This window comes from Aquarana catesbeiana, linkage group LG03 (genome assembly GCF_042186555.1).
Source record: "Aquarana catesbeiana isolate 2022-GZ linkage group LG03, ASM4218655v1, whole genome shotgun sequence".
Classification (NCBI taxonomy): domain Eukaryota; kingdom Metazoa; phylum Chordata; class Amphibia; order Anura; family Ranidae; genus Aquarana; species Aquarana catesbeiana.
In genome coordinates this window covers 657,913,389-657,934,578 of record NC_133326.1, presented here as the reverse complement: position 1 = coordinate 657,934,578, position 21,190 = coordinate 657,913,389, and the positions used below count along the sequence as shown (strand labels likewise).

Sequence of the window (21,190 nt, the reverse complement as noted above, 5' to 3'; positions counted from 1 at the left end):
GCGTAGTCCCTAGTTAGCAGTAAGTGACGCGTAGTCCCTAGTCAGGAGTAAGTGATGCATAGTCCCTAGTTAGGAGTAGGTTAGTAAGTGACGCATAGTCCCTAGTCAGGAGTAAGTGACGCATAGTCCCTAGTCAGGAGTAAGTGACGCGTAGTCCCTAGTCAGGAGTAAGTGACGCATAGTCCCTAGTTAGGAGTACATTAGTAAGTGACGCATAGTCCCTAGTCAGGAGTAAGTGACGCATAGTCCCTAGTTAGGGGTAAGTTAGTAAGTGACGCATAGTCCCTAGTCAGAAGTAAGTGACGCATAGTCCCTAGTCAGGAGTAAGTGATGCATAGTCCCTAGTTAGGAGTAGGTTAGTAAGTGACACATAGTCCCTAGTCAGGAGTAAGTGACGCATAGTCCCTAGTCAGGAGTAAGTGACGCATAGTCCCTAGTCAGGAGTAAGTGACGCATAGTCCCTAGTCAGGAGTAAGTGACGCATAGTCCCTAGTTAGGAGTAAGTTAGTAAGTGACGCATAGTCCCTAGTCAGGAGTAAGTGACGCATAGTCCCTAGTTAGGAGTAAGTTAGTAAGTGACGCATAGTCCCCAGTCAGAAGTAAGTGATGCATAGTCCCTAGTTGGAAGTAAGTGATGCAAAGTCCCTAGTTGGGAGTAAGTGACGCATAGTCCCTAGTTGGGAGTAAGTGACGCATAGTCCCTAGTTAGGACTAAGTTAGTAAGTGATGCATAGTCCCTAGTTAGGAGTACATTAGTAAGTGACGCATAGTCCCTAGTCAGGAGTAAGTGACGCATAGTCCCTAGTTAGGGGTAAGTTAGTAAGTGACGCATAGTCCCTAGTCAGAAGTAAGTGACGCATAGTCCCTAGTCAGGAGTAAGTGATGCATAGTCCCTAGTTAGGAGTAGGTTAGTAAGTGACACATAGTCCCTAGTCAGGAGTAAGTGACGCATAGTCCCTAGTCAGGAGTAAGTGACGCATAGTCCCTAGTCAGGAGTAAGTGACGCATAGTCCCTAGTCAGGAGTAAGTGACGCATAGTCCCTAGTTAGGAGTAAGTTAGTAAGTGACGCATAGTCCCTAGTCAGGAGTAAGTGACGCATAGTCCCTAGTTAGGAGTAAGTTAGTAAGTGACGCATAGTCCCCAGTCAGAAGTAAGTGATGCATAGTCCCTAGTTGGAAGTAAGTGATGCAAAGTCCCTAGTTGGGAGTAAGTGACGCATAGTCCCTAGTTGGGAGTAAGTGACGCATAGTCCCTAGTTAGGACTAAGTTAGTAAGTGATGCATAGTCCCTAGTCAGGAGAAAGTAACGCGTAGTCCCTAGTCAGGAGTAAGTGATGCGTAGTCCCTAGTCAGGAGTAAGTGATGCGTAGTCCCTAGTCAGGAGTAAGTGATGCATAGTCCCTAGTTAGGAGTAAGTGATGCATAGTACCTAGTTAGGAGTAAGTGATGCATAGTCCCTAGTTTGGAGTACGTGAGGCATAGTCCCTAGTCGGGAGTAAGTGAAGTATAGTCCCTAGTTAGGAGTAAGTTAGTAAGTGACGCATAGTCCCTAGTCAGGAGTAAGTGACACGTAGTCCCTAGTCAGGAGTAAGTGACGTGTAGTCCCTAGTCAGGGGTAAGTGACGCATAGTCCCTAGTTAGGAGTAAGTTAGTAAGCGACGCATAGTCCCTAGTCAGGAGTAAGTGACGCATAGTCCCTAGTTAGGAGTAAGTTAGTAAGTGACGCATAGTCCCTAGTCAGGAGTAAGTGATGTATATTCCCTAGTTAGGAGTAAGTGATGCATAGTCCCTAGTTGGGAGTATGTGACGCATAGTCCCTAGTTAGGAGTAAGTTAGTAAGTGACGCATAGTCCCTAGTCAGGAGTAAGTGACGCATAGTCCCTAGTTAGGAGTAAGTTAGTAAGTGACGCATAGTCCCTAGTCAGGAGTAAGTGACGCATAGTCCCTAGTTAGGAGTAAGTTAGTAAGTGACGCATAGTCCCCAGTTAGGAGTAAGTGATGCATAGTCCCTAGTTCGGAGTAAGTTAGTAAGTGACGCATAGTCCCTAGTCAGGAGTAAGTGATGCATAGTCCCTAGTTAGGAGTAAGTTAGTAAGTGACGCATAGTCCCTAGTTAGGAGTAAGTGATGCATAGTCCCTAGTTAGGAGTAAGTTAGTAAGTGACGCTTAGTCCCTAGTTAGGAGTAAGTTATGCTTCGTACACACGGTCGGATTTTCCGATGGAAAATGTCCAATCGGAGCGTGTTGTCGGAAATTCCGACCGTGTGGGCTCCATCGGACATTTTCCATCGGATTTTCCGACACACAAAGTTGGAGAGCAGGAGATAAAATTTTCCGACAACAAAATCCGTTGTCGGAAATTCCGATCGTGTGTACACAAATCCGATGGACAAAGTGCCAGGCATGCTCAGAATAAATAAAGAGATGAAAGCTATTGGCCACTGTCCCGTTTATAGTCCTGACGTACGTGTTTTACATCACCGCGTTCAGAACGATCGGATTTTCCGACAACTTTGTGTGACCGTGTGTATGCAAGACAAGTTTGAGCCAACATCCGTCGGAAAAAATCCTAGGATTTTGTTGTCGGAATGTCCGAACAAAGTCCGACCGTGTGTACGGGGCAATAGTAAGTGATGCATAGTCCCTAGTCAGAAGTAAGTGACGCATAGTCCTTAGTCAGGAGTAAGTGACGCATAGTCCCTAGTTAGGAGTAAGTGATACATAGTCCCTAGTTAGGAGTAAGTGATGCATAGTCCCTAGTTAGGAGTAAGTGATGCATAGTCCCTAGTCGGGAGTAAGTGACGCATTGTCCCTAGTCGGGAGTAAGTGACACATTGTCCCTAGTCGGGAGTAAGTGACACATTGTCCCTAGTCGGGAGTAAGTGACACATTGTCCCTAGTCGGGAGTAAGTGACACATTGTCCCTAGTCAGGAGTAAGTGACGCATAGTCCCTAGTCGGCAGTAAGTGACGCATAGTCCCTAGTCGGGAGTGACGCATAGTCCCTAGTTAGAAGTAAGTGACACATAGTCCCTAGTTGTGAGTAAGTGATGCATAGTCCCTAGTTAGGAGTAAGTGATGCATAGTCCCTAGTCGGGAGTAAGTGACGCATAGTCCTTAGTCAGGAGTAAGTCACGCATAGTCCCTAGTTAGGAGTAAGTTAGTAAGTGACGCATAGTCCCTAGTCAGGAGTGAGTGATGCATAGTCCCTAGTTAGGAGTAAGTGATGCATAGTCCCTAGTTAGGAGTAAGTGATGCATAGTCCCTAGTTAGGAGTAAGTGATGCATAGTCCCTAGTCGGGAGTAAGTGACGCATTGTCCCTAGTCGGGAGTAAGTGACACATTGTCCCTAGTCGGGAGTAAGTGACACATTGTCCCTAGTCAGGAGTAAGTGACGCATAGTCCCTAGTCGGCAGTAAGTGACGCATAGTCCCTAGTTAGAAGTAAGTGACACATAGTCCCTAGTTGTGAGTAAGTGACGCATAGTCCCTAGTTAGAAGTAAGTGACGCAGAGAGAGGAAGAGCGATATGGGGAGAGGGGGAGATGCAGACACATGATAAAGGGGAGGATGGAGCCAGGTACACAGAGGAGAAGGGGAGTTGCAACCAGGTGGAGGGGTAGACGGAGCCAGGTGCACAGAGGAGAGGTGGAGATTCAGTCAGGTGGAGGGGAAGACAGAGCAAAATGCACAGAGGAGAGGGGGGGTTGCATTTAGGATGAGGGGAGGACAAAGCCAGGTGCACAAAGAGGTGAAGATGCAGCCAAGTGGAGGGGAGGATAAAGCCAGGTGCACAGAGGAGAGCGGGAGTTTCAGCCAAATGGAGGGGAGGACAGAGTCAGGTGCACAGCGGAGAGATGGAAATGTGGCAGGGTTGAGAGGAGAACGGAGCCAGGTACACAGAGGAGAGGGGAAATTGCAGTCAGGTGGAGGGGAAGACTGAGCCAGGTGCACAGAGGAGAGGGGGAGATGCAGACAGGTGGAGGGGAGGATGGAGCCAGGTGCACAGAGGAGAGGCGGAGTTACAATCAGGATGAGGGGAAGATGGAGCCAGGTGCACAAAGAGGTGGAGATGCAGCCAAGTGGAGGGGAGGGTGGAGCCAGGTGCACAGAGGAGAGGTGGAGATTCAGCCATGTGGAAGGGAAGAAAAGAGCCAGATGCACAGAGGACAGGGGGAGTTGCAGTCAGGTGGAGGAGAGGACGGAGCCAGGTGCACACATTGAAGAAGTGGAGCCAGGTGGTGGGGAGGATGAAGCCAGGTGCACAGAAGAAGGGGAGTTGCAGCTGGATGGAGGGGTGGACATAGCCAGGTAAACAAAGGAGAGTGGGAGTTGCAGTCAGGAGAGGGGAAGTTGGAGCCAGATGCACAGAGGAGAGGTGGAGTTGCAGCCAGGTGGAGAGGAGAATGGAGCCAGGTGCACAGAGGAGAGGGGGGATTGCAGTCATGTGGAGAGGAAGACAAAGCAAAATGCACAGAAGAGAGGGAGTTGCAGCCAGGTGTAGGGGAGGATGGATCCAGATGCACAGAGGAGAGGAGGAGTTTCAGCCAGGTGGGGGGGGACTGAAGCAGGTGCACAGAGGAGTGGTGGAGATGCTGCCAGGTAAAGGGGAGAACGGAGACTGTTGCACAGAGGAGAGAGAGAGTTGCAACCAGGTGAAAGGGTAAATGGTGCAAGGTGCAGTAAAGAAGTGAATAAGCAGCCAGGTGGAGTGAGGACAGAGCCAGGTGCAAAGAGGAGAGGTGGAGATGCAGCCAGGTGGAAGGCAGGACGGAGCCAGGTGCACATAGAAGAGTTGGAGATGCAGCCAGATGGAGGGTAGAACAAAGTCAGGTGCACAGAGGAGAGGGGGAGTTGCAGTCAGGTGGACGGGAGAACAAAGCCAGGTGCACAGAGTAGAAGAGGAGATGCAGCCAGGTGGAGGGAAGAAGAGAGCCAGGTGCACAGAGAAGAGCGGGAGTTTCAGCTAGGTAGAGGGGAGGACAGAGCCAGGGCACAGAGGAGAGGGGGAATTGCAGCCAGGTGGAGTGGAATACAGAGTCAGGTGCACAGCGGAGAGATTAAATGTGGCCGGATGGAGGGGAGGATGGAGCCAGGTGCACAGAGGAGATATGGAGATGCAGACAGGTGGAAGGAAGGACGGAGCCAGGTGCACAGAGGAGAAGTAGAGTTGGAGACAGGTGAAAGGGAGGATAAAGCCAGGTTCACAGGTGAGAGGTGGGGTGGAAGCCAGGTGGCAGGAAGGACAAAGCCAGGTGCACAGAGGAAAGGTGGAGATGCAGCCAAGTGGAGGGGAGTAAGAAGCCAGGTGCACAGAGGAGAGGAGGAGTTTCAGCCAGGTGGAGGGGTGGACTGAGGCAGGTGCACAGAGGAGAGGTGGAGATGCAGAATGGTGGAAGGGAGATTGCAGCCAGGTGCAGAGGAGAGGTGGAGATGCAGCCAGGTGGAGGGGAGGATGAAGCCATTTGCACAGAGGAGAGGGGGAGTTTCAGCCAGGTGGAGTTAGGACTGAGCCAGGTGCACAGAGGAGAGTTGAAGATGCAGCCAGGTGGAGGGTAGGACAGAGCAAGGTGCACAGAGGAGAGGGGGGTTGCAGGTAGGTGGAGGGGAGGAAGGAGCCAGGTGCACAGAGGAAAGGGAAAATTGCAGTCACGTGGAGGGGAAGACGCAGCCAGATGGAGCCAGGTGCACAAAGGAGAAGTGGAGATGCAGCCAAGTGGAGGGGAGGATAAAGCCAGGTGCACAGAGGAGAGGGGGAGTTTCAGTCTGGTGGAGTGAGGACAGAGCCTGGTGCACAGAGGCGAGGTGGAGATGCAGCCAGGTGGAGGTCAGGACAGAGCCAGGTGCACAGAGGAGAGGTGGAGTTTCAGCCAGGTAGAGTGGAATACAGAGTCAGGTGCACAGAGGAGAGGTGGAAAGGTGGTCGGGTGGAGAGGAGGATGAAGCCAGGTGCACAGAGGAGAGGGGGGTGTTGCAGCCAGGTGGAAGGGTGGATGGAGCCAGGTGCACAGAGGAGAAGTGGAGATGCAGCCGGGTGGAGGGGAGAATGCAGCCAGGTACACAGAGGAGAGGTGGAGATGCAGCCAGATGGAGGAGAGGATGGAGCCAGGTGCACATAGGAGCGGTAAAGTTACAGAATGCAGCCAAGTACACAGAGGAAAGGTGGAGATGCAGTTAGGTGGAGGGGAGGATGGAGCCAGATGCACAGAGGAGAGGGGGAATTGCAGTCACGTAGAGGGGAAGATGCAGCCAGATGGAGCCAGGTGCACAAAGGAGAAGTAGAGATGCAGCCAAGTAGAGGGGAGAATAAAGCCAGGTGCACAGAGGAGAGGGGGAGTTTCAGTCTGGTGGAGTGAGGACAGAGCCTGGTGCACAGAGGCGAGGTGGAGATGCAGCCAGGTTGAGGACAGGACGGAGCCAGGTGCACAAAGGAGAAGTTGTTTTTTTTTTTATTTACTATTTACTATTTCCTAGTGGTCCAGTTTTGTCAGAGAATTTATTGTTATTTTTTATTTTTACTTTTTTTATTACATTTTTAAAAAAATTTCTTCAAAAAAAAATGTTTTTCTTCCATCTATCTTTGCCCATTCATGTCCATGGGGACACCGTTGTACTGCTCCTGCCCCGGAAGTGATGTCACGGACCTCTTCCTGAGTTTCCAGGAAGAAGATTCCCCCTGGCGCTGAGCTGGTTCCCTGGGATCTGGTAAGCAGGGCCGGCTTAAGAACATCATGGGCCTGGTGCTGAGGATTATGGTAGGCCTTTTTATTAAATAAATAAATAAATAAATAATTAAAAACGCAAACAATTTTTGTTATAACAAATTAAATTAAATAGAGAGAGGAAGGATGAGAAAGGGAGAAAGGGGATGAGAGAGGGGTAAGGGAGGGAGGATGAGAGGGGGATTAGAGAGATAGAGGGGGATTAGAGAGAGAGAGAGAGGATGTGAATGAACATGCGTGGAAGTGACAGCAAGACAGCCTGGCCAAGGCAAGTGACCGAAGGCACAGAACCCGGAAGGAAGACAGGGTGAAGATGGAACAAAAGTGTGCCCATTCTAGAGCTGGTAACATTGAGGATATTAAATATCGTTTTAAAGAACTGTTTTTGTTTGTAAGAGGCATAGGGGAGGAGTATGGATGGTATAAAAGTGGGAAGTATGTGCAGGTGAGGGAGAGGAATGTGGAGGGCATAACAGTGGGCACTATGTACAGGAGAGGTGTGTGGAGGGTATGCCAGTGGGCAGTATGTACAGGAGAGGAGTGTGGAGGGTATGATGGGGGCAGTATGTACAGGAGAGGAGTGTGGAAGGTACTATGAGGGTGGTATGTACAGGAGAGGAGTGTGGAGAGAAAGATAGTTGGCAGTATGTATAGGAGAGGAGTGTGGAGGGTATGACAGTTAGCAGTATGTACAGGAGAGGAGTGTGGAGGGTATCACAATGGGCAGTATGTACAGAAGAGGAATGTGGAGGGTATGACAGTGAGCAGTATGCACAGGAGAGGAGTGTGGATGGTATGACAGTGGGCAGTATGTACAGGAGAGGAGTGTGGAGGGTATGACCGTGGGCAATATGTACAGGAGAGGAGTGTGGAGGGTATGACAGTAAGCAGTATGTACAAGAGAGGAGTGTGGAGGGTATGACAGTGGGCACTATGTATAGGAGAGAAGTGTGGAGGGTATGACAGTGGGCACTATGTATAGGAGAGTAGTGTGGAGGGTATGACAGTGGGCATTATGTATAGGAGAGAAGTGTGGAGGGTATGGCAGTGGGCACTATGTATAGAAGAGGAGTGTGGGGGGTATGACAGTGGGCACTATGGACAGGTGAGGAGGATGTAGGAATCTGGGAAGGAAAAATGTAAAGGTTTGTGGAAGGATGTTTCGGGACTGTGTAGTGGTTAAGCAGGCCATACATGGATTGAAATTAAGCCAATTAAGCAAAGACCAGCTATAGTCGATCTATGTATGGGCTAGCTGGTTGTACACAAGTCAATCTATTAATCGACTTGAGTACAACCAGCCTGTCAGGTTTTTCCCAAAAAAGTCAGTGCTGCCAGCTATAGTTATCAACATTGATCATTGTATTGTGTGGGTAGGGAAGGCTCCCCACTGGCAGAACTCAATAACACTGTGGGATTGATTCCCCCATCCACAGGTCAGCAGGTGAGAAGGTGTGTGAGGACAGGCTGGTGAGAGAGGTCTGTCAGCAGGGGGGTGTGAGGAAGTCATGGAGGGATATCAATCAGCAGGTGGGGGGGGTAACTGGGAGTGATATCTTTTGGAGTAGGGTCTGTCATCTGCAGGTTCGGAAATGGTCACCTGTGATATAAGTTGAAGGGAGGTGGCTAACATGGGAAGTGGCAGGGAGTGACCTGGTTGGTGGTGACTGTGAAATGGATGATGTGTTTCACGTTTCTTTCACATTTGCAGTAATGCTTACTGCCCTCTGAAAAGTGACCTGTGGTGTATTGCTTATCAACGAGTGGTATAGCAGCAGCTGACAGGCGTTCATGTGGTGCTACTGCCGCCTCCTTTTTTTTTTACATTGCTTAATGGCCGTTTTACATTGTTGGACTATGCTATTACTGTGACCGAGTTTGACAGACAGTGCTGCCTGTCAAACTCTGCAGGCTCCAAGCTGTCCATTGAGCTCAGTGCTTCTGACAAGAAGTGAGGAGAGGCACAGTGAGCTCATCCTCTCAGTCTGCTGCAAACAGAGTGTGCCAGCTTGTATTTACACTGGCCGCTCTGTATGTAGCTTCTGACAGGCTGTGCAAGAAGGCCCGTATCTCTAGGACCATAGGTGATAGGAGCCCCAAATTTTGACCAATAGTGGGGTAGACTTTCAGCTACCTACCCCCTACATTTGGGCTCTATATGACCCCTGGTCGCCAAGCCACGACCCTCAAAGTCAATCGTTTTTTGTTTTTGTTTTTTCTTTGTGATTTTTTTTTAAATGGGCCAATCTTAAGGTAAGGGGACTGGAGCTGCTGCTCCAATAGCCCCTATGTTAATCCGGCCCTGCTGGTAAGGTGCCTGTGTGACATCAGGTGTTCACTGATAGGCGCACTGCAGTGGGGATGATCCTGCTGGAGTCTGTTGGGGTTGAAGCTTCCGCTCAGGTGATCCTTAGTGTGTGGTTTTTGGACACCTCTGAGTGCCCCTCCCCCCCCCCCATAGCTACTTCAGGCATGTAGAGGTAGAGGTGACCACTGTTAGAATATACTGATCAGCACCTGTAGTTGCTGATTAAGGCTAGGTTCACACTGCTGCGAATTTTATTGCGAATTTGAGCCGCTGCGATCGCTCAAATTCGCAAGTCATTTTAATAACATTGTTTTCCATGAGTGCTGTTCACATCAATGCGTTGCGAATTTAACCTGCGTAAAAAAAGGGTCCTGTCCGAGTTTGATCCGTGTGCAATGCGAATTCAGCTCCATAGATTGCAAAATTTGCAGTAGAATCGCAAGAACACACAAAGAATTCGCAATGCAAATTTGCAACGCAATCGGATCAAAATCGCGCTAAATTCGCACTGCAGCAGTGTGAACCTAGCCTAATGGAAAACTTTCCAACAAGTCACTTGGACAGAAGTTAATTCAACTATTGACTTCTGTTGAGCAAGGGAGCCCACACACTGATCAAAATTCAGCTGGCTCCTGCTGAATCAGATGAATTTCAATCTGTTTATGGCCTGCTAAAAAATCCATCATTGTTATAGTGTCTGTAGTTAATTTATTAGTTATGTTGTTTTTTTTTTTAACTAGATTTCATTTATCACGTGTTTCACTCTTGCTTGTATTCTGTTTGTGGTGTTGGATGTTTTAATAAATCTTTTTAGAATTGCAATTAGTTTGGTTTATGTTTATGTTTCCTTTGTATAGCTACACAGATCTGAGAGGTGGGTAGAGTGCACCAGTTTTTTGCAAGTGTATAAAGGAAATATTCTTTTACATAAAGTCCATTGTATCTTCTGAAAAGACGACAAAGTATTTGTTGACCATTGCCATTGACTTTAAAATAAGGGTGATACTTGATATTGATCTCTATTTTGATGATTATGGATTTTAAATCTGACCTCTTCCCTGTGTTAATGACTGAGCTGGTGGGTGGAAACAATTGTCCAATAAAATGAGTAAATACATGCCTTTTGTTAGGTAAACAAAATCATTTTAGCAAATCAAAAGCCACTGCCTGCTAACAAATGGTCACAAAGTGTATATAAAGTGAGACAAAGCTCAGTCAGTACATTGGATTTTCAGGAGAAAAAGGTTTTACTGAGACGTCTCCATACTACACCATTCCAGGTATCTTTATATTTTATAACTGTACAGCTCTTTTACATGTTAGTATATGTTTCTATATTGTATCTTAGTTTAGACGTATAACATACTTTTTGAAGGCTTCAATCTTCTATATAAATTGTATTAAACATTTACAGATGTCTTTATTATTTTTTTCATATATTTTTTTATTTTTTATTGTAATCTCAGTGGGGTTAATTTACTAAAGCAGTAGTGTATATCTACTATACAAAGTAAAGCGAATGAGATTAAGCTGAATGAATTTTTACCCAATTATATGCAAAAAAAAATACAGTGTGTGTGTGTGTATATGTGTGTGTGTGTGTGTGTGTGTATATATATATATATATATATATATATATATATATATATATATATATATATATATATATATATATATATATTACTGGTACTTTGAAAATGTTTTACATCCTGCATGAAATTTTATTGTCACTGCATTTGAAAATGTACATCAATTTGACGCCAATAACAATTCAAAAATTGAACAAGAGTTACTAAAATGAAAGATTTTGATTAAAATTCTTTTAGTGTATGGCCAGATTTAGAGACTTGTCTCTGAAACAATACTTCCCTCTATTTCTATTCCTTTTTTTTTTTTAAATATCTGTTTATTAATATTTTTCTCCATCACAAACACATGATAAAACAAACATTGAAAAAGAAATTCCAAAATACAATACCAAAATACATACGGCAATAACATATTACATTCTATACAACGGGAAAGAAAGGAAAAAAAATAAATAAATAATAAAGAAAAAAGAACACCCACCCCTCCCTAATATAAATTCTCTCTCCCTCACCCCCAACCTTTCCCATTCAAAAGCTGCCTCCCCCCCCCCCCCCCACACCAATCCTACCTTTTTGAGTCATCATACCTTAACCATTCTGTAACTAGTAAATAGTCTGTTAACCCCTATACTTCCGTCTGATCCCAAAGTAAATGGTGTCAAGCCTGGTAACATCAGCCACGATTCCCACATATCACTAAATTTATTTACTAAACCCCTATTCTTATATACCTGCCATTCCTTTAGCAGTGCATCATTTACCTGTATCCGCCATTACTCATATGTTGGGCTTCTCGAGGATATCCATTTCATTGCTATCAGTTTTTGTGCAATAAATAGCATCCTGTTATTGGGTATCCTTATTATCAGGGTATATAGTTCTTTTTCTAATTGTCCTAGCAAACATATTCCTGGGTCTACCTGTATCTTGGTTTGATATGCCTGATTAATGGTTTCTACCACATTCTGCCAATATCTGAACAGTTTAGGGCAGTTCCAAAGCATATGCATTAAATCAGCAGATACTCTTGAACATCTCAGGCATTCCGACCTATCCCGCCTCCCCCATTGCTATAGTTTAGCTGGTGTCCTATACGCTCTATATGTTATGTATAATTGGGTTAGGCATTGCTGTGGAGATACTGATATGGACTGTACATGTTCCAATATACACTGCCATGTTTCATCTGTCATTTTTTCCAAGATGTTTTTCCCCATCCTTTTCTAGCTAAACAACTATTTGATTCTTGTGACTACTCAGTCAGGCGACCATAAAGACTGGAGATTAAACCCCTCTTAACCTGTATCTTTGCTAGGACATCCATAAGTGGCAAATTTTGTATCTCCACTTTTTGGTCTTTAATCTGACTCTGACAGCACCGCAAAATGTTAGATTTTTCTTTCAGATTCAGTTAAAGCAATAATTGCCATTAGGACAAACAGAGAGGTTTAATCTGCCTAACAGGGACACAAACAACAATAAAAACGTAAAATTGGTTCTAACCCATCTCTACGCTATTCAAACTTAAACAGAAAGTTTTGCTTTTAGATATACTTTAGGGAGTTGCAACTGATCTTATCTCAGAACTAAACCGTCTTTACCTTTTTCCAGCCAAAGATGAGGCCATCTTAGTCAAAAGACAAAAACTTACCTGATAGGGGTTTTTAACCCTTTCCTACTCTATCCAAAGCCAAAAACTTTTAAATATGGAAATCCCTACAAAATACAATCTACTGTACATGACAGTGTTACTGGAATATTGTATGATCTAAGGGCTGTGCCATAGAATTTATTAAGAATAAGAGCCATGTTACATTCCCCTATTTTGCAGGAGTCTCTACAGGATCCCAGACCTTGCCTGGTCTAAAAACAATAAATAGATCCAGGCTGCGCACTGTTTCCAATAGTTTTTTGTAAAATTGGATGCAAGCAGATATCAGGAAGGAAATTACACAATATGCTTATTTGCAATTTCGAGTAAGCACCTTGTGTGTGAAACATGTCAAGACTTTCTTCTTCTTAAAGCGGTTGTAAACTTTCATGTTTTTTCACCTTAATGCATCCTATGCATTAAGGTGAAAAAACTTCTTCCAGTGACCGCCCCACCCCCCCCCCCCATATTTTACACACCTAAACCCTGGAATTTTCCATTGGCGGAGACGCGCTCTTTCACTACCCGTGGTTCTCGGCTCTTAATGGGATAGATTGATAGCAGCGCAGCCATTGGCTCCTGCTTCTGTCAATCAAATCCAGTGAGGCGGGCGCCGGGGCTGAGTCCTGCATTCAACCCCTGAACACAGTGGAGGTAAGTATGACATGTTTGTTATTTAAAAAAAAAAAAAAAAAACATAGCTTTACAATCACTTTAATATCTGCTTGTATTATGCATCTGATTTATACAATTGACTTATGGTTGAGAGGTGGGCAGGGTGCATCAGTTTTTTGGATGTGCATAAAGGAAATATTACCTAAAGTCCATTGAATCTCTTGAAAGGACCACAAAGTATTGGTTGACCATTGTCATTGACTTTAAAATAAGGGTGATACTTGATGTCGATATCTACTTAGATGCTTATGAGTTTTAAATCTAAACTCTTCCCTGATGTTTTCTGTCTCCAGTATTAAAATGTTAATGACTTAGAAGGTGGGTAGAAACAATTGTCCAATAAAATTTGTGCCTTTTTGTTAGGTAAACAAAACCTTTTAATGCAAATCAAAAGCCACTGCCTGCTAACAAATGGTCATGAAGTGTATATAAAGTGAGACAAAGCTCAGTCAGTACATTGGATTTTCAGGAGAAAAAGGTTTCACTGAGACATCTCTATACTACACCATTCCAGGTAACTTTATATTTTATAACTGTACAGCTGTGTTGCATGTTGCTACATGATTCTATGTTGTATCTATATATATATATATATATATATATATATATATATATATATATATATTGTATTAAACACTGATAGATGTCTTTGTTATTTTTTGTTTACGTGTGTGGTTTGTTTGTTTTTTTCATTTTTCAGTGGGGTCAATTTACTAAAGAACTAGTGCATGTCAGCTTTACAAAGTAAAGAGAATGGGATTAAGCTAAGTGAATACTTGCCCAATCTTATGCAAAAGAGAAAAAACTTTTTTACTTGCACATAATTGGATTAAGTTAGCACAACTTCCTCTCATTTATTAAACTTTGCCACCAATGTATGTGGTGTATACGGTGAAGCTGTATTGACTTCCATCATCCAAATTCACTAAGATTGGCAAAAATTCACTGTGCAGAGTGAGCATGATACATACCTTTAGTAAACCCACCCTGTTGTCTTTTTGTCTTGTTTTTTTGTGAGTCAATAGGCTGAATTAGAGTATTTCTCATTTCTTTAATGCTCCTGTTCACATCATGAGAGGTGTATAAATAAAAATATACTCTACAGATGTAGATGTATTGTCAGTAGAAATATTATCACTGATTACAGTGAGAATAGTAAATAATAAATGGTAAACATTATTTGCAGGAGAAAATGAACACTAGAGAATAATGGTACATACGTTTCCTTTATTTTTACCTTGTGATCCTACCAGTAACACACTTCCTGTCTTAGGGTGTCTCCACTCTACTGTAGGAGAAACAGAGACACCTTTTGGATAGCAGCATTGTCAATCTGGGGAGAGGGTGGTGTTAGATGTACTAGCAGATTTTGATGGACTAACAAAATTTTACATATATGAATAAAAGTTAAGCGTTGTATGCTCCCTGTCAGTGTTATATGGTTTATCTCAGTCCTCTAACTGCAAAATAACAGGTTTACTGGCTGGTGAAACAGATGAAAATACATGAAAAAACCCTTAAAAATTAAAGCAAATGCAGCCACAACATCTAATAATTTGTAAGCTAAGATATAATATGGTCTTATTTATGTCTTTAACCGCTTGCCAACAGGTTGGCTCAGGTGCGCAAATTCCTGTAGCTGTACGTCAGTTCCTTTAACTGCTATAGAAGGCGCACGCCGGTGGTGCATGACCAGAGTCAATGCTCATGATCGCTCCACAGAAAACCAGAACGGAGATCTGTCAATGTAAACAAACAGATCCCCGTTCTGAGAGGGGTGTAGACAGAGAATATCTGTTCCTAGTGATCAGGAACAGCGATCTCTTTGTACTCCCAGTCAGTCCCCTCCCCCCATAGTTAGAAACACCTCCCAGGGAACACTTAACCCCTTGATCGCCCCCTAGTGTTAACCCCTTCCCTTCAAGTGACATTTATACAGTAATCAATGGCTATTTTTAGCTCTGATCACTGTAATAATGTCACTGGTCCCAAAATAGTGTCAAAAGTGTCCAATCTGTTTGCAGCAATGTCGCAGTCCCGCTAAAAATTGTTGATCACAGCCATTACTAGTGAAAAAAAATGAATAATAAAAATGCCATAAAAATATCCCCCATTTTGTATACGCTATAACTTTTGTGCAAACGAATCAATATATGCTTATAGGTGGTCCCCGGGTTACAAACAAGATAGGGTCTGTAGGTTTGTTCTTAAGTTGCATCTGTTTGCAAGTCGGAACAGGTACATTTTTTAAGTGTAGATCCAGCCAAACAAACTATTTTTAAGCTTTTTGGATAGTACAGGGAAGGATTAACACCCCTATAACGTTTGTTTTGCTGTCCTGCCCCTGTTCAGAAGCTTTCACCTCACTTTCTGTCCCAATGACAACTGGATTTTGAAAATTTGGGTTGTTATGGAAACAAGGATTGGTGATAAAGCATCAGTGGAGACCCCTTTTTTCCATATTAACTCTTACAGGAGAGAATTTCCCTTCCTAGAGGTAGATTTCATCTCACTTCCTGTTGAGTCGTTTGTAAGTCGGATGTTTGTAGCTAGGGGACCGCCTTTATTGTGATTTTTTTTTTTTTTTACCAAACATATGTAGAATAATACATATTGGCTTAAACTGATAAAGAAATGTTTTTTTTAATGTTTTTTTGGATATTTATTATAGCAAAAAGTAAAAATTATTGTTTTTTTTTTCAAAATTGCCGGTCTTTTTTTGTTTATAGTGCAAAAAATAAGAACCGCAGAGGTGATCAAATATCACCAAAAGAAAGTTATTTTTTTGTATGTGTATAGCAACGCATGATCGCGCAATTGTCAGTTAAAGTGAAGCAGTGCCGTATCGCAAAAAATGGCCTGGTCATTAAGAGGGTAAATCCTTCCAGGGCTGAAGTGGTAATGCCACTTTAAGCTTTAACTACTTAAGGGCCGAGCCTCTTTTTGAGATTTGTTGCTTACAAGTTAAAAACAGTTTTTTTTGCTAGAAAATTACTTAGAACCCCCAAACATTATACATTTTTTTTTTTACTCGGCGTAACATTATCTTTCACAATATAAAAAAAAATGGACTAACTTTACTGTTGTCTTATTTTTTATTTGCGCAGCGTTCTTACTAGTGCACTTTTTTGGAAAAAATATATATTTTGAAATAAAAAATAAGACAGCAGTAAAGTTAGCCCAATTTTTTTTTATATTGTGAAAGATAATGTTACGCCGAGTAAATTGATACCCAACATGTCACAGTTCAAAATTGCGCCCGCTCGTGGAATGGTGACAAACTTTTACCCTTAAAAATCTTCATACGCGACGTTTAAAAAATTCTACAGGTTGCATGTTTTGAGTTACAGAGGAGGTCTAGGGCTAGAATTATTGCTTGCTCTACCGATTGCGGCAATACCTCACATGAGTGGTTTGAACACTGTTTTCATATGTGTTCGCTTCTGCACGTGAGCTCAGCGGGACGGGGCGCGTTTAAAAATTTTTTTTTTCTTATTTATTTTACCTTTTATTTTTACACTGTTCTTTTAAAAAAAAAAATGTGTCACTTTTATTCCTATTACAAGGGATGTAAACATCCCTTGTAATAGAAAAAAAGCATGACAGGACCTCTTAAAAATGAGATCTGGGCTCAAAAAGACCTCAGATCCCATATTTACACTAAAATGCAATAAAAAAAAAAATTGTCATTTAAAAAAACTAAAAAAATAAAACGGCCCTTTAAGAGTTATGGGCGGAAGTGACATTTTGACGTTGCTTCCGCCCTGCAAAGGTATGGAGATGGGTGGGGACCATCTTCCCCTCACTCGTCTCCATGCCACTGACGTGAGAGGATCCGATTGCCTCCGCTGCTGCAGATGGCTCCGGTAAGCGTCGGAGGGCACCGGATCGCGGCAGGAAGGGGGCCCTCTCCCGCTGTCGATAAAAATGACCTCGCTGCAAATCCACTGCAGAGACCACTATTATTAGAAAGCAGGCCACCGGCCAAAGAAGAGCATACCAGGCTTATGGCAGCTAGCTGATGCCATAACAACGATATTCCTCTTCAAGGTTAGGACGTATATCAGCATGCGGCGGTCCGTAAGTGGTTAAAAACTAAAATAAATCAATGGCCTTTAGAGAACCCCTCCTAAGTTTAAAGCCCCTGGAACAATCATAGTCTAATTCCAGATTGTTAAACCTGAGTAAAGAACTACAATGGACTTAACACCAAAGTATCAATTTGAAATTTACCAGCAACATATACTTAAAATGTAATACAGAAAATTAACAGAGCTGTGTCCCCCGAAAAGGTTACTTATAGTACAAAATAATGCAAATACCAGTATTTTAAGTATTTTGCACTAATAAATAACTTGTTGGGGTTTACACAATGTACCAGCCAAGCATTGGGATATTTAAATCTTTGTTAGGACAGAAAGTGTTCAAATCTAGTTAAAAACTGATGAGATTTGCCAGCACAGATGGGAAAAATATGGAAATCATAAATACCCCGCACCGCCTTAAAATTACATCAAAGGTGGAAGATATGTAAGATTTCCAATCAAGTAAAAATGGAAGCAGAATTTTTGTTCAAATTTTATGTTTTGCTAAGTGAATGGGAGAATGTAACTAACATAGTGTAGATGTTGTCTCAGTTTGAGTTTTAAAATGGAAATTCAGTTGTAATTTAATTTGAATTACATTTTTTCATGTAATTTCATTTTGAAATTAGTTGTAATTTGAAATTCCATGTAAACATTTTTTTACAAACTGGTAAAAAAAAAAAAAAAAAAAAGTAACTAGTATTCAAGACCTAATCTGAAAATATTTTACAGGTAAACAGATCATCATCAACACATGATGAGTCAAGTAGGAGTCAAGCCGTATCAGTTCCTTGAGTGCCAGGAAAGTTTTATTTGTAAGTCAAAACTCAGCGTTCACCAGAGGAGTCACACTGGCGACAAACCATTTTCCTGCTCAGAATGTGAAAAGGTGCTTTTATCTAAGCACTCGCTAATCAATCACCAGCGGATTCACACAGGAGAAAAGCCATTTAATTGTTCAGAATGTGAAAAATGCTTCTCTAAAAAGTCTAGTCTTGTTAAACACCTAAAGACTCACACAGGAGAGAAGCCATTTAAATGCTCAGAATGTGGCAAGTGTTATTCACAGTGGATAAATCTAGCTCAACACAAAAATTGTCACACAGGAGAGAAGCCATTTTCTTGCTCTGAATGTGAAAAGGTGTTTTCATGGAAGAAATCACTAATTAATCACCAGAGGATTCACACAGGAGAGAAGCGATTTAATTGTTCAGAATGTGACAAATGCTACGCTTATAAGATTAATCTTCTTGCACACCTGAAGACTCACACAGGAGAGAAACCATTTAAATGTTCAGAATGTGGCAAGTGCTTTTCAGAGAGGGTACGTCTTGCTCAGCATGAAATTATTCACACGGGAAAGAAGCCATTTTCTTGCTCAGAATGTGAAAAAGTTTTTGCATGGAAAGCATCACTAATCAGTCACCAGAGAATTCACACAGGAGAGAAACCGTTTAAATGTTCAGAATGTGGCAAGTGCTTTTCACACAGGAAAGGTCTTGCTCAACATGTAAATATTCACACAGGAGAGAAGCCATTTAAATGTTCAGAATGTGGCAAATGCTTTTCACAAAGAACACATCTTAATCAACATGAAACTATTCACACAGGAGTAAAGCCATTTAAATGTTTAGAATGTGGCAAGTGCTTTTCACAGAAGGCATCACTAATCAGTCACCAAAGGATTCATAAAGATTAGATGACTTACAGATGTTCAGCATGTGTATGATGTTTCTCTCAGAGGATGCATGTTATTTAACATAAAAAGATGTTTTAGGGAAATACTATCATTCTCAGTCTCAGAATTCCACTTATCATCCTGCCAAATCATGTGACAATTAACTACTAGAAGTAGATTCCACTCAAATTATGAGAGATGGAATTGAATCAGCATGAAAGGAACGCTACCTAACCAAGACACAGAAAAGCATGACTTTTTTTTTGTAATTTTGGCCAAGAACATCCTACATTTTGTGATATTTTATCAACACATTTGAATATAACCTGTAGGAGGGAAAAAGCTTTGAAGGATATATTGGCCAATATCCAATGTATTAATAAACAGCAATTGAAGCCTTTATAGTTAAAGGGCTGTGTCTTCATGGTTGAAATCCTTTAATTTTTAGGAACTTTGGACAATTTTGAGAGGCTATCTCATCTTGTGATGTTTCATCAACAAATCCAAATATAACCTATAGGTAGGAGGACAAAATCTAAAGGACATGTTGGTCTATACCCATTGTATTAAGAAGCAACAAACACATCACTAAGTACAGCTTCCAGTTTCAGTTAAAGGTTTATATACTGTATGTATGGCTAATGTAAGGCTTGTGTTTTTATGGATGAAAAAAAGAAGATAGTTTAAGATTTAAGCTTTCATAAACTGCAGTACAATATAAGAAAGCTATCTCACATAATGTGGCTTGTGTCCTAGTTGTGCACCACTTTTGCCTCCCTCCTTAAATCATTATTCATTGTTAACCACAGTTCTTTTTTTTTTTTTTTTTGCGGGGGGGGGGGGGGGGGGTATTGATTTGAAGGTGTTTATGCTAGAAGAGGAAAGTGATAAAATATGACCTGAGCTATGTGAGCCTTTTAAGTTTAACTGGAGTTAAAGTATATCCCAATATCGAGAGTAGGGTCTGAAATAGGTCAGGTGCTCTCTGTGCCTTGTTCAAAAAGGTTTATGGCTGAACTTTTATTTGCTTACTCCAACTCCTCCAGCTCCTTATCTGTACTGAAGTACGGAATTTCAGTTAGAGACCTGGAGAAAGTGTTAATGGTATCAGGAACCAAATCAGCTACTGGTGACACTAAGGTTTTCGGACCTGTCCACCAGCAGATGTCTTCCAGCAGTCAGCAGATCCCAGGAATTAGTCTGAACCTGATGCTGGTTGTTGGAAGGGTATTTAACCCCTCCTCTAGCCACAATGCCTCAGAGTTTTAATGTGTGCCAAACATTCTGATCTTGTTGCTCCTGTTGCCTTGATCCTGCTTCTGTACTTGTTACCCTGACCCTTACTGTCGTTTACCTGTTCCCCTTATCTCCCTGCTTCTACCTGTTCCCCTTGTACCTGATCCCAGCTTTGGCCCCTTCCTGACTTGTTTCATCTGCTGTTCCTTGCATCTTCTGCCTGACCCTGCCTTACCCAGTCTTTCCCCTTGCTTGTTTATAGTTTATCACAATTCATTTGTTAGTTATGTTGTTTTTTTACTAGGTTTCATTTATTACTTTTTCACATTTGCTTGTTCTATTTGTGGTGTTGAGTGTTTTATGCTGTGCTATTAATAAATCTTTTTATAATTGCAATTCATTTGGTTTGAGTTTCCTTTGTACAGCTACACAGATGCGGTCACCCCTGCTTTTGCTGGATATCAGCACATGGTAGTCTAACAATAACAAGACTACAAGTGCAATGATTACTGTGCATGCATTCCATTGAGATGTAAATTTGCCAATAGGAATGGTGCTGCGCTAATCCTAATGTGCACACCAGTGCATAAATGCAAATCAGCTAGAGTAATCCGTGGCTGGGAGGTAGATAACCTACCCTCAGTATACTAAATAATATTCAACTCAAACGGTGACAATAAACACCTAATGTGCTAGGTAGAAATTTACATAAGTGAACGTGAGTCAGGGTGGTAAAGCATTGACTAAATAATATTAAATCAACCTATAAACATCAGTATATATATTGTGCAATATAAAAACTACATCTGTAGTAAAAATACATAAGCAAATAAATTGCTGGAGCCAAAAAACACAAAAAAGCAAAAAATAACAAAAAATAACAAAAAAATAACAACAAAAAAAGTGCAATGTTACAATGAATGTTCGTGGAGATCAATTACATATGCAATAAAGTGTCCAGTGCCAACAATAGGTGCTTGCAATTAAATAAAGCAATATTAGAGTTCATAAAAAGAAGTGACTTGTGCAGCAACAAAACATTTTGAAATTCAAAAGATAAAGGTCACTTGTGCGATAGCAAGCAGCTCCAGTACTTCTTCAAACGTGCCAAACAGTGGAAAAATATAGGCAATAGTTAGGTTTCTTGTATCATTTGCTAGCATGGATAGAGATGTGAAGTGTATAAAAAGGTGCTCTTCATGCAGACAATTCTACACTGGAAGGTAATGGCCCCTTACCTCATTACAC

At 42.2% G+C, this 21,190-nt stretch overlaps 1 protein-coding gene across 1 annotated transcript in view; it reads left to right on the top strand.

The window, feature by feature from the left end:
• The window catches only part of LOC141133402 (uncharacterized), a 218,714-nt gene that overhangs the window by 43,246 nt on the left and 154,278 nt on the right, over positions 1-21,190 (top strand). Inside the window, exon 1 of the mRNA XM_073622777.1 lies at positions 17,609-18,711. Coding sequence (XP_073478878.1) covers positions 17,783-18,711 — 929 coding nt within the window. The 5' untranslated portion in view covers positions 17,609-17,782. Of the gene's footprint in view, positions 18,712-21,190 lie in introns of the transcript that reaches the window.